The 14,391-nt window shown below is 47.1% G+C and overlaps 2 protein-coding genes across 4 annotated transcripts in view; one reads left to right on the top strand and one right to left on the bottom strand.

Annotated features, from left to right (window-relative positions):
- The window catches only part of Rad9b (RAD9 checkpoint clamp component B), a 33,040-nt gene extending 25,267 nt beyond the window's left edge, over window positions 1-7,773 (top strand). Inside the window, exon 11 of the mRNA XM_040731066.1 lies at window positions 7,058-7,773. Within this exon, the coding sequence (XP_040587000.1) occupies window positions 7,058-7,168 (111 nt within the window). The 3' untranslated portion in view covers window positions 7,169-7,773. The remainder of the gene's footprint in view (window positions 1-7,057) is intronic.
- A 35-nt stretch (window positions 7,774-7,808) lies between these two features.
- The window catches only part of Pptc7 (protein phosphatase targeting COQ7), a 39,853-nt gene continuing 33,270 nt past the window's right edge, over window positions 7,809-14,391 (bottom strand). Inside the window, exons 5-8 of one of the 3 annotated variants that reach the window (XR_005870915.1) lie at window positions 13,294-13,423; window positions 12,152-12,425; window positions 8,813-8,956; window positions 7,809-7,961 (exon numbers count right to left, since the gene is read on the bottom strand). Coding sequence is in view for 1 of the 3 variants with exons in the window: in XM_040731067.1 (XP_040587001.1) it covers window positions 12,367-12,425; window positions 13,294-13,423 (189 nt within the window). In the remaining 2 variants the exon portion in view is untranslated. Of the gene's footprint in view, window positions 7,962-8,789; window positions 8,957-8,985; window positions 12,426-13,293; window positions 13,424-14,391 lie in introns of those variants that run through there. The other 2 variants (XR_005870914.1, XM_040731067.1) reach the window with 2 other exon arrangements.

Here is a 14,391-nt window from a genome sequence, read left to right as displayed (position 1 = left end):
ATGCAATGACAGTGGTCAGTTCTTAGCATTATTTATTTTTGGTTTTTCCAGACAGCATTTCTCTATGTAGCCTTGGAGGCTGTCCTGGAACTCACTCTGTAGACCAGGCTGACCTCAAGCTCACAGAGATCCGCCTGCCTCTGCCTCCGGAGTGCTGGGATTAAAGGTGTGCGCCACCACCACCCGGCTAGTCCTTAGTATTCTTCAGTCTAACGCTCTCCCAACTGAGCTTTTTAGGCTGTTAGTCCTTAGTAATTTTTTTTTGTTTTTTGTTTTTTTTGGAGACAGGGTTTCTCTGTATTGTTTTGGAGGCTGTCCTGGAACTCGCTCTGTAGACCAGGCTGGCTTTGAACTCACAGAGATCTGCCTGCCTCTGCCTCCCGAGTGCTGGGATTGGTGTGTGCCACCAACCACCCAGCAGTCTTTAGTATTCTTCCCTGCACTATTGGAGTCCCTTTCACAAAGCCCTTGACTGTTCTGTAACTGCTTTATCTGTGTTCTCTTCTAATTTCAGTTTCCATTTACATTAAAGCATTTGGTCATTTTATTTTCAGTTAAAATTTGTGTATGTGTGCACACATGCCACAGCATGTGAGTGGTGATCTGAAAACAGCTTGCTGTCAATTCTCTACTACTCTGTGGGTCTCTGGGATCAAGTCAGAGTCGTTAGCTTCACAGCAAGTGCCCTAACCTCCTGTATATTGTTGTACTTACCAATTAAAAAATAGTATTGTGTATATGTGGTATATCTGTTGTGTGGTGTGCACATCTGTGCATGTAAATACACATGTGAGCACACGGAGGCTCAAAGTCTATACTGGTGACTTTTTAAATTAAAAATATATTTGTGTGAATCCCAGACTGATGGCTGAGAGGCCAACAGGAGACTGATCCAGACTCCATGAATGTAGGCGCCAGGGAGGAGGCCACAGAAATCACTGGGGCCTTGGGTAGTAGATCAGTGTTCACATGGTTTATGAATGAGCTTTGGGCGCCCATTCCAAATAGAGGGATGCTCTCTCAGCCTGGACACATGGGGAAGGGCCTAGGTTCTGCCCAGGATGAAATGACAGACTTTAGAGATCCCCCCAAGGAGGGCCTCACCCTCCCTGGGGAATGATGTGGGGATTGGGCTGGGGGACTGCTGGAGGGACAAGGGAGGAGGGGAGGGAGAGGGAGCTGGGACTGACATGTGAAGCATTCACGTTTCTTTCTTTCTTTCTTTCTTTTTTTTTTTTTTTTTTTTTTTGGTTTTTACGAGACAGGGTTTCTCTGTATTGTTTTTGAGGCTGTTGGTCCAGCCTGGCCTCGAACTCACAGAGATCTGCCTGCCTCTGCCTCCTGAGTGCTGGGGTTAAAGGCGTGCGCCACCACCGCCTGGCAGCATTCACGTTTCTAATTTAAATAAAAACATATATTGAGAAAAAATATATTTGTGGGGACTGAAGAGATGGCTGTGATTAAATATGCTTGAAACTCTTGCAAAGAGTTTAGTTCCAAGCACCCAAGTTGGGTAGCTCACAACTGCCTGTAACTCTAGCTCCAGGGATCCTACACTGTCTTCTAGCCTCCATAGGAGCTTGCCCGCATGGGCACTTACACACACACACACACACACACACACACACACACACACACACACACAGAGGCTGCTGGGGAGCTTTAGAAAAAAGAATCAGCAACTTTAAAAAGTTACATTTGGCCGGGCGGTGGTGGCGCACGCCTTTAATCCCAGCACTGGGGAGGCAGAGGCAGGCAGATCTCTGTGAGTTTGTGAGTTCGAGGCTGGGCTGGACGACAGCCTCAAAAACAATACAGAGAAACCCTGTCTCGTAAAACCCAAACCCCCCCAAAAAGGTTACATTTGAGTGTTCCCATGCCCATGCTGCACCCTTCATTATATGGGACCTGGGATCCAAGCTTTGCCCACTCACTGAACCATTTCACTGGCTGTCCTTCATTTTTTGAGACAAGGTTTTTCAGTGAACTTGTAGTTTATTTCTTCAGGTAGGCTGACTGACCAATGAGCTCCAGGGATTTGCCTGTCCCCACCCCACAGCCCTGGGGTAATAGACAGGTGACAGTGCCCAGATTTTTTTTTTTTTTTGATTTTTGATTTTTGAGGCAGGGTTTCTCTGAGGCTTTTGAGGCTGTCCTGGAACTAGCTCTTGTAGGCCAGGCTGGCCTCGAACTCACAGAGATCCGCCTGCCTCTGCCTCCCGAGTGCTGGGATTAAAGGCGTGCGCCACCAACGCCCGGCAGTGCCCAGATTTTTATGCTAGTGCTGGGATCCAAACTCAGGTTCTCATGCTAGGCACCAAGTACTTTTTTCTTTCTTTACAAATGAGCAGCTGCACATGTTTTCTTACACAAATATTCTTCCCAGCTGCTTTCTGCACTTAAAGTACTAGAAAACACCACTTTCTGCACAGCAGCTGTAATATTTAGCCTGTGAGTTAACTTATCTGCTCTACATGTCCATTTATTGTCCCCCAGTATTATGTAACTACAAAAGCTGTTACAAGCACTTGGGAGGCAGAGGTGGGAGGATCTCTCTGAGCTAAAGGTCAATGTGGTCTACATAGTGAGTTCCAGGACAGCTAAAGGTGTTTTTTTGAGACTTTGCCTGAATAGAATATGCCAGGCAGTGGGTGAACATGCCTTTAATCACAGCACTCAGGAGGTAGAGGTAGACTGAGCTCCGTGAGTTCGAGGAAAGTGAGTTCGAGGAAACCAGCCTGGTCTACAGAGCAAGTTCCAGTCAGAGTTGTTACAAAGAGAAACTCCATCTCGAAAAAGCAATAAAATAAGCAAATAAACCAGGCGTTGGTGGCGCACGCCTTTAATCCCAGCACTCGGGAGGCAGAGGCAGGTGGATTTCTGTGAGTTCGAGGCCAGCCTGGTCTACAGAGTGAGTTCCAGGACAGCCTCCAAAACAATACAGAAAAACCCTGTCTCGAAAAACAAAACAAAACAAAAGCAAAGTTTTAAGAAAAAAACTGGGTCACACATGCATCTCCTGGTATAAATTTGGCTTTGCTGGGTGATGGTGGTGCACACCTTAAATCCAAGCATTTGGGAGGCAGAAGCAGGCAGATCTCTGTGAGTTCAAGACCAGCCTGGTCTACAAAGTTAGTTCCAGGACAGCCAGGGCTACACAAAAACCCTGTCTTGAAATCCAGCACTCCTCCCACACATACACAAAAAAGAAGGGTGGCCTTAAGGTAAATTACTCCCGAGTGTGATAAGTGACCATGTGTACAGATTGTCTTTGAGGTGCTTGCTGTAGCCATGAAGGCGAGTGAGTTTCCTCAAGTCATTGCCAAATTTATGTTCAGAGACGTTGTTTTGCTTTTAAAAGGGTTTATGTATGTTTGCCTGGTTAAGAAGTGTGTGTGCTGCATGTGTACCTGATGCCCAAAGAGGCTGAGCGGAATCTCTTGGAACTAGAGTTACTGGTGTAAGCCCCTGTGTAAGTGCTGGGAACCAAATCTGGGTTCTCTGCAAGAGCAGCTGGTGCTCTTAGCTGCAGTCACCTCTTTAGCACCAGTGTGTGTGTGTGTGTGTGTGTGTGTGTGTGTGTGTGTATATGAGGCAGGGTCTCTCTACATATCCCTTGCTGTCCTGGAACTCACTATGCAGACAAGTCTGGCCTCAAACCCACAAATCCACCCACTCCGCAGTTCTGGAACTAGACCTTTAGTTTTTATGTGTGTGTGTTTGCCATATGTGTGCCGTACCCAGAAATGAGAAGAGGTGTCAGATCCCATGGAACTGGAGTTACGGGCAGTCGTGAGCCACAAACTTGGTGATAGGAACAGAACTCAGGTAGTAAGCGCTCATAAATGCTGAGCCATGCTCCCTCTCAACGTGGTTTTAACCTGCATTTCTGATTTTGAGTGATGTCAAATATCTTCTGGGAGCCTAACTTGGGTCTTGGGAAGAACAGACGTGCTCTTACCAGCTGCACAGTCTACAGCCGTGTCCCTTGTGCTGTGCTCACTGGGCACTCTGGCTCATGAAGCCACTGTCAGGGATGGTTGTTGCACCCACCTACACGTCTTACATTGTTTTTCTGTTTTTTGCCATGCACTGAATTTTTCCTTTACATAGTAATTTTTTTTAATTTCAAATGTTTTTGAGTCAATTAGAAAGCTTTTCCTACACGGGTTAAGAAATCCACCCCTTTCCTCATGTTTACTCACCGAGCCATCTGGAGTCTGTCTTTGTGCATGGTGTGAATTATGGGTCTAAGTTTGTCTTTCCAGAATGGCTATGCAGCTGCCTCTTTAAACCTTTAAAATTATAGGCCTGCCTTTGCCCAGGGCTCTGCTGTCTCCTTTGTCACTTGTGCCAATGTCTGGACTTCTATGGCTGACCCTTAAATCTCCTCCTTATCCACTGCCACTTCATCAGTGGCTTCTAGTTTGGTGGCCTAGTAGCTTTCTGCAGACTTAGCTTTTTCTACTTTTGAGCATTTACTTGTTATTTAAACTTTAGTAACAACTCACCCATCTCCATAAAAAGTGCCTGCTGGTACCTAAGCTACTTTACACTTCTCTTAGACAAAGCACTGTTGTGCTGTCCACTCATCAACCTGTAACCAAGCGCACTTAGTCTTTGAGGGCTGTTTTAGAATTCCGACTTTATCATTTTTCATTTATTTTCTTGAGACAGGGTCTCATGCAGTTCAGGTTTGCCTCAGATTTCCTCTGCAGTTGAGGATGCATTGTCTCTCTGTATGGCAAGGTCTGGAATGCAGCACCACACCGTTTGTTCCTGTGGAAGGTGATGCAGTGAAGAAGACAAGGTGAAAACTCCCAACCCTCTGCCTCAGCCTCCTGAGCAGGAGTGAAGTGGGCAGCACATCAAGCTTCTTCATAAGGGTTGAATATCTATTGTTAAGTGTACTCCTGGCTGGGAGCGAGCACCTGCTAGGAATTCCAGAGCTTGTGAGGGTGAGGCAGGATGATCATGAGTTCCAGGCCAACCAGCGAACGCTAGAGATTGTCTTTAAACAAATAAATGGTAAAGGGGTGGGGGTGCTTGCTTAGGATGCCCGGGGTCTGGGTTTGATCCCAGCATTCTGTGAGCTTGGATGGTGGTATACAGTGAGTTTGAGCCCAGCGTGGGCTACATGACTGTTGCTGTTCTCGTTAGTGTGCACGGATTGCTTTACGTGTGTGCACAGCTATTCTGTGCAGTGGCTTTGTCTCTCCTTTGCTGAGCTGTCTTGTGCTTGTTATGTTCCCCAGCATATCATGTCAGACAGAGAGAGCCTGGGTTCTTCCTCAGTGCCAGTTTGAGTTCTGTCCACTGCTCCTGAGCTGCAGCCAGAGGCAGACATCCTGCTTCCTCCATGTTCTACAGGACGGTGTGGTGCAAGCACTGCTTTTTTTTTTTTTTTTTTTTTTTTTTTGGGGTTTTACGAGACAGGGTTTCTCTGTATTGTTTTTGAGGCTGTCAGTCCAGCCCGGCCTCGAACTCACAGAGATCCGCCTGCCTCTGCCTCCTGAGTGCTGGGATTAAAGGCGTGCGCCACCAACGCCCAGGTGAAGCAAACACTCTTAACTGCTGAGCTATCTCTCCAGCCCCTTATTGTTTTGTTCATGCATCTATGCCTCCCAGCCCACACGTGTGACCCAGGGTCAGGAGTTTCTCACCTTCCTTTGCTGTGCCGTGCTGGCACATTAGCAGAGTGCTCTAACATTGAGCCCAGCTGACCTTTCCTGTGTGTGCATGGTTCCTGGTGTAGGAAGGGCTGTTAGCCAGCCATAGTTTTTGTTTGTGTGTGTGTGTATTTTCAAGACAGGGTCTCTCTTTGTAGTTGACTGTCCTGGAACTTGCTTTATAGACCAGGCTGGCCTCAAAATCAGAGATCTACCTGCCTCTGCTTCCTGAATGCTGAGATTAGAGGGGTTCCCCCACTACTGCCTGGCAACCAGCCACAGATTTTAAGCCCAGGTAGACATCAAGAACAAGGGCAGGGAGCAAAGTTAGGCAATCCTCATACACCAAGGTAAGCTTGAATTTTGCAGCCTCACACGGTGCCATGAACATTACTGAGAGCTACTGCACGGGGCCAAACACCAGACAGAAGAGGCTGCTTGGGTCATCTCTAGCCTTAGGACCTTGACCTTAGTCAAGCAATAGAGACTGCTTCCAGCTGAGCTCAAGGCAACTGCTGCTCTTTAACAGGTGGCCACAGATTTCAAAGCAGGAACGGCACAAATGTACTCTCCAGTTCCAAAGGTCATGGTGTCAAATGGTTCTCACGGGGCAAGCATCAGGGTGTCAATTAGCCTGCTTCTTTCTGGCCCCTTCCTCCATTCTTAGGCTCATAGTCCCTCTCTGTCTCCCAAGCCAGGCAGCCAAGTTTTTAGCCCACCTGGCTGGTAACATCAGCTGTGCAACCTGATTTCATCACTACGTACCTGTGTGCTGGGGCCCTAGGGTTAGTTCATGGTGGGCTATTGTCCTGCTCACCAGTTAGGCTGGGGTTAACTGGAATGAGGGGGTCAGAAGCTGCTGCTGTCACACCTGCAGAAGTCCCCTTCTCTCCAGCCTATCCCACGGCTTCTGCTATGGTGGCTGCTTGTTTCTGGGAGGTGCTGAGGTCAGAAACTTAACACAGGGTGGGAAGGGGCATGAGGAGAGTCCCTACGTACGGACATGTCTATGGAGAGAAGAGGATGGCACATCTAACATCAGCAACACCAAGGATCCTTAAACAGAGCAGCAAGCCCTGGGTGGGGGCAGGGCAAGTATAGCTAGGGTCAGGAGGGGAGGGAGACAGCTAGCCACCCCCTTGCCTTTCCCAGTCCTTGTGGACATTTTAGCTCCAAGAAAGGTCACAGTGAACCACATTCACAAAGGTCCTGTCTTGGGCCGACATCAGAAGAGACTCAATCTAGATGAGTTTGGTTGATAATGGTGCCTGTGACTCATCACCATCAGACAGTGGCAGCACCTGACCCCATTCTCAAAGGCTCAGGGGGAGCCGTTAGTGAGGATGCTGTGTCTTCAGAATAAACTGCAAGCTTGTCTTCCCTTCCAGTTTTCCTGCATGTTTTTCGGAGCAGTTTCTTCTGAAGAGCAAGAACATGCCGGCCACCCTTTGGACAGCTTGGCGATAGCAAGTGACAGTGAAGAGGATGTGAGTGGATGAGTGTCCACAGCCTGGTGCTCAGCCAGAGCTGCACTGGATGCTGGTCCTGGCTCCTGAAGGCCAAGGGGAAATGGGGCAGCCAGTGTCCCAGCTCTTCTGTCATCAGTGTGCACTACAAACCCATTGCGCCACTTGGGGACAGAGCCAGCGTCACTGGAACGAACATACCAGGGTTCTTAGATCATCGTTTTTGTTGTTTTTGTTTGTTTGTTTGTTTGTTTGTTTTTCGAGACAGGGTTTCTCTGTATTGTTTGGTGGAGGCTGTCCTGGAACTCGCTCTGTAGACCAGGCTGGCTTTGAACTCACAGAGATCCGCCTGCCTCTGCCTCCCGAGTGCTGGGATTAAAGGCTTGCGCTGCCACCGCCCGGCAATACCATCGTTTACCCTGCAGCCTTGGCATGTCTTTTGTGGGTCCCTAAAAGGCAGACTTTTCAGTTATCAGGGTGGGAGGACAGCTTCCCAGGGGCCCTAGGATGCTTCTGTACATGACTGCAGACAATAGTCATGCAGTCCCTTCCTATGCAATGACCTGGCACGTTTTGTTCACTGGTGGGTTTTTTTTCCAACTAGAAAAAAGGTTCTGAATAAAGAAATGTACATTCAATCTTTTTCACTTAGGTCATTTTGTATATTACACGATTTTGTTTCCCAACCTTCATTTGCTCTGCTTCCTGCACGCTATGCAGTGGTCTGTCTGAATCGTCAGCACATGGGCAGCAGCCTGAGCTCTGGTGCAGTGGGATGAGGGAGGTGGGAGACAAACTGTGCTTTGGTCTCTCAGGAGCTGCTTACCTGCAGACACAATGTTACACAACATCGTACCTTGTGGATCTCTCCCCAAATCTGCTTACAGTCAACTACAAGCTGACAAAGGAGCCTTAGGGAACATCTCATTGCTAAGTCTTCATAAAGTCATCAAACCATAAGGAAATGTCAACCAGCAGGCCACTGCACTTTAGTCTCTGAGAAATTGGAAGTGCTGCCTAAGTGGGTTAGTGTGCTTCAGAAGTGTGAGCAGATTCTAGCTAAAACCAGCGTGATTTGGTTCTTGTAGCTTAGCAATGACTCACAGCTGCCCACAGTAACCTAATAAAAACCCAACTTTATCCCAAGATGTTCCTCTGTGAATGAAAATGGGCTTTCACCAAGCTTTTTGTGGAACCTGGCAATGCCCACCTATCTTAGCAGCTCTGTCCTTACCGTTGTAGGCTGAGGGTTTATGAATCTCATGTTTACACTGATGACTAACCTAACGGATGCAGGTGGCTGCAGAGCAACTCTGTGGGTCTCCTGCTGAGCAGGAGGCCTGGGTTCACTCCAAAGCACCTTGGTAAGCCTGAGTACAGCATAGTCTACACAAGACTGTGACACTGTTACTCTAGGGCTTTGACATGCCAGCAGAGCACAATTTGACATGTGTGCACGCGCACACACACACGCACACGAGAGTGCATGTATGTGCATGCATGTGCGTACACACAAGTGTGCACACGAGATAGAATCCAGGGCCTCACACACACATTAGATGGTCAGTGCTCTGCTGCCAAGCCCTGGCCCTCACAGCAGCATTTTTTGGTAGCTTCACTCAGTACTGTTTGGAAGGCACAACGATACCCCAGCTGAAAAAAAACCCTCAATTTTACACTCAATTGGCAGTCCATTTTGGTGAAGTTTTGAGGAAGACATGGTAAGCACGGAAGGCGCAGCTCTGAAGTGCTGGTCCACGTTAGGTAGGGCTGAGGACGGGACAGAGAGGACGACAATGCCGAGGGCTGGTGTCCTAGTTCCTAACCATTCAAAACCAAAGGAGTGGCAATTAGTATAAATACTCTATTTATTAAATATCTTTACAGTTTACTTAAATGTATTTACAGAACTATTCCTGCATAAGTTATATTTCAGACAGCGATTCAGATCATTGCCTCTTACAGGACAAACAATGATAGTCTCAACAGAAAGCACAGTTCATTAGTACACACAGATCAGATTTGCTTCATCACTTAGTCACCTTTGCCACAGACTACCTGCTAACAGTTACATTGTGACATGGACACTGCTTTACTGGAGAAGTTCAATTTTGTGATAAATTTACTTTCTTGAAAGAAATAGAATCCAAATGTCTTCTGGTTCGTATTTTGCTTTATAAGCAGTTTTTTTTTTTTTTGGTATAAGATAGTTGGTGTACAGTGACAAGGAGCCATGAACCTACCCAAAAGTACAAACATGTACAGTCTTACCCAACCCTGCCAGCCACCTCCACAACACTCACCACCAGGATGGAAGCCCTGTGAGGTCTCCATCTGCTGCCTACTTCGTCCAGAACAAGGGCAGCGGCAGGAAAGGGAATTCTCCTGCCTCAGAAAGCTCATACTCAGACTCTACTCCAGACACAGCCCAGCCCAGACACGCACACCTGGAATGGATTCTTTGTGAATTAGTACCTATCAACCACGTCAACACGTACAGTAACTCGGGACAAATAACTTGTTTCCACCCTCATTGTTTTCAATTTTTAAGAGCCTAGGGACTCTAGCTACTTCATCTCCATTTGGTAATCTTATTTATTTTTTGTGCGCAGGCAGCTTAAGTTCATAGGAAGAAATAAGGTTCTGATATGTTTAGAGTGCACATATTTAAAACAGAACAAAATAATTTCAAGCATGTGATAAAAATAGTGATTTTTTTATAATACAGTATTGCTTTATAAATATAGATGGAAAAGCTATAAACTTTACTGGTCTTTGGTGCATCCAGAGAGGGATAAATAATTTGCCATTTGTAAATTAAAACCCAAATTTCTCTTTGTTATAAAAGTTCACTCCATGAGACAAGTATGAGTGCTTACATTGCTTGATTTAAAATACAATGCACGCACACCAGGTTCCAAATCGGACCTATCGAGGGGTGTGTGACCGAGCCCCTGGACATGGGGGACTGAGGCAGCACTCACTCCACCTGACCTCTGACAGTCATAAAATGAAGCATGTAACAAAAGGACAGGGAGAAGCAAACGGAATATGTAAACGCCACTGCGAGTCCATGTGCCAGGCCCAAAGTAATTTCCACTCTGAACCTCCATGCCTGCCCCGTGGTCTTCAGTGTACTAGAACAGCCACATTGTCCCTTTCTAACAATCACTGCTCAGAAAAGTGAGTTGACTAAGTAAGTAAATTGTATAAAATACACCAATCTACCTTTATAAAGATTGCTTGATGGGCTAAATAAGAGCAGAAAAAAAGCCAGCACTTGACCAGCTCTGCTCTTAGTAGGAATTAAAAGTCGGCATTGGAAAATTAATGCAAAATATATCCAGATTGTAAGGCTACAACAATACTTCTGACCAGAAGCTAATTACAAACCACACAGAAGAGGTGAAGTAGTCAGTCCTAGGGTCACACACCCTGTCTGGATGCAACCGTACTGTTTTAAACACAGACACTGCAAAGAGTTTGTGCAAAATAAATACCCACCACGTGCCCCTCATGCTCCGTGATCAACAGAGCATGACATCTCCTTATTCCAGTCCCCTCCATACCCGGCCCTGTATCTCCTCACCAAAGAACTCAGTGTTGTCAGGTTAGGGTAGTTAAGGCATTCTGACATGTAATTAAATGTGATTCAATATAGGAATCTAACATTATGCCAATTTAGGAATAGTAGATAAATTACTGAACAGCTTACAAATGAGTAACTCATTCTTATAAACGAAATGCCTGTTACAAGCATGATGCACTGAGATACAGCAATGACATGTACATGGTACATGGTAAACAATTTAAATAAAACAAGAGACAGCTACTCAAATATACAAACTCACAGACAAAATCTTTTAAAAACAAGTTGAGGTAACCTCAAACACAAGTTCAATGCAGTAACCAGAGAGCCAGTGTCTCCTGCAGAGGAAGGGCTGTGTGTGGTTGCTCACAAGATCTTCACACCGTTACCTGACTTGCACAGAAAACACGGCTTTAACTTAAGGACTTCTAAGTATATACGGTTTTCTACCACCAAGTTAAAGGAAAAGAACGGACCCAAAAATATATATCTTTACAGCAGTCACTTGTACATAACCCTTAAGAGTAAGTGTGCGCTTGCAGGTAATGGGAAGTCTGAGAAGGGCGTCACCTACTGCAAATGGCTATTGAACTGTAAACATTAAGCTGGACTCAGAACCCCACACTCAGCTGGGGTCACTGCAAATGCCAGTCTCACTAGCTTCCCTGTGGACTCTGTGCTGCAACCACCACGCTGTCACCTTGAAGACACAGTGCAGGTGGGGCAGGCTCTAAGGGTGTGAGGCTCCCGAGGGAGGAGCGAGGCTGTCCACAGCCAACCCCATTCCAAGCTGCACACTCTACCCCGGGAAGGCCCGGGGCAGGCAATCCTCACAGGCAGAGCGGACGACTTCAGTCGCAGCGTTTGATTCTCAGGCTTTGAGGACTTCTGCAGTTTTGCGGTGCCTTTCCATCAATGGACTTTATAAGGAGTCTCCTTCCTCTATCCCTCCTGTGGGCCAGGCCTCTACCCTGTGACCTGGACAAACCAATAAACTGCCATAGCTTCAATCACAGCAGCACAATTAAGCATTGTTTTAAGAAGCACAAAATATTTGCATCCATAGAACAAAAATTTTCTTCCAATTTGTAACCAAAACTGTAGGTTGCTAGGGTTGAGATGTCATAACCCAGCACACAGTTTTGGAGCAGGATTGTGGCTCCTGGAAAACAGGAGTTTACACAGAAAACACAAAGCCACACCAGGCCTAGCAGAGACTGCGCCTGTGGGACACGGGGCTTCTCCAAGGAGGGTCTGTGTGTCTTCTGGTAGATATGTCACTGTTTACTATTTGTTGAATGTTAACATCCCTTTAACACACTGAAATTTTGAATTCACTTTACCAATATTACTTATTTTCAAAAAAACTTCAACAGCTTTTGACAAGTAAAAGGCTTTGAGAACCTCCGGGAGAAGGGAGCGGTCACCTCGCTTCTCCTGGCAGTCACCAGCAGGTCCCGGCTAGTGGATGACAGTAGTGGTTCTCAACAAGGATCTCAATGGGTCTCACACATGGGCCAGGCATCCATCATTGGCCACTGAGATCAGTGGCAAAGGAACGTGGTCCTGCCAGCAGGATCAGCACACATGGCAGGGACAAGTAGGGCGACAAGAGAAAGGCAGGAGTCGCCAGTGTGGCTAATCAGTCTGTGTACTCAGCCACTATTGAGAGGAGGACAGTGATGTCATCTGGTTTTCCACCTAAAACAAGAACGAAACTTATCAGTATGTGTGAGGAAGAGTCAATCAAAGATGGGGCCCAGGTGAGCACTGTAGACAAGTGCTCACATTTCAGTGGGTCTGGCTTGCCAGGGCACCAGCGTGGAGAAACAATTAAAGCTGCAAGCTCCTGAGTTTGGGAAGATTGGGAGTTCAAGCCCAGCCTATGTTACATCATACCATCCTCCAAAGCTAACAAGAAGCCAGCGCATGGTACTCATGGTACTGCATACCTATAATCTCAGTTCTTTGTAGGCTGAGACAGGAGGATCACCACTTATTTGAGGCTAGCTTGAGCTATCTGAGACCCTGTTTCAAAGAAACTAAAACAAAAAAGTCACTTAACTGAAATTTTAAAACACTGCTCCAAATCCGCCTGCTGCTTCCCCACATGGTGGCTGTGCAGGTGGCCTGCCCACAGCATCGCACGAGCTGCAATGGATGTCTGCAGGGCAGCTCCAGCAGCATCCCATGAGTGCGGTCCTAATGTGGATGTCATATTACACTAGCAAAAGCCAGGCAGTCCACAACCCTGACACCAACGTCACCCAGCTGGGGCACATCATGACCAGGTACTGTGGCAGTTCCAATCAGCCACTTGAGGGGCAGAGCATTAGGCTGCTGGGACTGTGACCCCAGCCAGGGTGAGCAGGGCAGTGGTGGAATAAAGAACTTCAGGCTCCACCTGCCTCTCATCCAGCCAAGGTCAGCTCTGAAGGGCCCCTCAGAGGAGAAGCGAGCAAGGGAGCGAGGGAGCGACACACTGGCTGCTATCCCTGCCGACCTTGCTGAGAGGAAGGTCACTTCAACACTCTCACGCAGACCTCAGAGCCTTCCAGAGAATGCTTACCTCTCACATTCAATCCGTTGTCACACGCAAACTGTGCAAAAGGTGACATATAATTTGGGTCATAGGCTAGCTCATGCGCTTGCTCGGCAATGCTTCTTGCAGTCCGCTGTATACTCTCATAATTTGAGTTCTAAAATGAAAGGACTGAGTTATTTTTACCATTATGCCTCATGTGAGCTCTGCCTAAGAGACATGCAGACAGCACTGTGAAAGGCAGACCGTTTACCTGAACACTCCCCTCTCCCTGAGTTCTTAAGCTTTATTCTTGTTAGAAGACATGGAGACAACCAGGAAGCCCATTATGGGCCTGCACCAAGAGAAAGCCTTTGGTTTAAACAGTCCCAGATCTTCAATTTAGATATTCATTTGAAAATTTTAAGATATTCATGCTAAAATAGGATGGTCTAAAAGCTGGGTTCTGGCCACATTTTCACGACGCCTCAGAAGCCTCCATGTTTGGGAACACACCCCAGCCAGTCATATTTGCTTTTTAAGTAGGAGGCAGCTTGGTGGAGGCTGTGCTGAGGGCGCCTCAGGCTTGCTACCGCTCTGAAGAATCTTGCTTTGCGCTGTGTTCTTTGGCCATGCCCTGTCCTAGCTGCTTCCACCCCTCATCTACAAAATGGACCTGAAAGGATGAGGACACCTCCCTCAGACCTGACTTCAAAGGAGCTAAGTCCTTCAGTCTAAACATCAACCACCAGAGGACCCAGGCTCAGTTCCCAGCACCCACACGACCGCTCATCACTTCTAGGGGATCTGACACTCTCTTCTTGCCTCCCCAGGCACATTCACACATAAGATGAAAACAATAAATGTCTACAGGAATTAAATGGAAACCCAGCAGATCTGTGCTTCCATACACCTCCTTATAGAGGCTCCCCTGCCAGCCAAGGCCGCAGTCCCTCACCTTCTATCCCCTTTCACGTGCCAGCAACCCAGATGGTATATTCCTCTCTTTCCCAGCTGCTCACCTCTAGACTGTAAGCCCAAATGTGTGTGGGGGGGTGTATGGTGTATGTGTATGGTGTGGTGTGTGTGTGTGTGTGTGTGTGTGTGTGTGTGTGTGTGTGTGTGTAGGGCGTACATACTTTCTGC

Source organism: Mesocricetus auratus, unplaced genomic scaffold, assembly GCF_017639785.1.
Source record: "Mesocricetus auratus isolate SY011 unplaced genomic scaffold, BCM_Maur_2.0 Super-Scaffold_100025, whole genome shotgun sequence".
NCBI lineage: Eukaryota > Metazoa > Chordata > Mammalia > Rodentia > Cricetidae > Mesocricetus > Mesocricetus auratus.
This window is presented reverse-complemented; position numbering and strand designations above follow the sequence as displayed.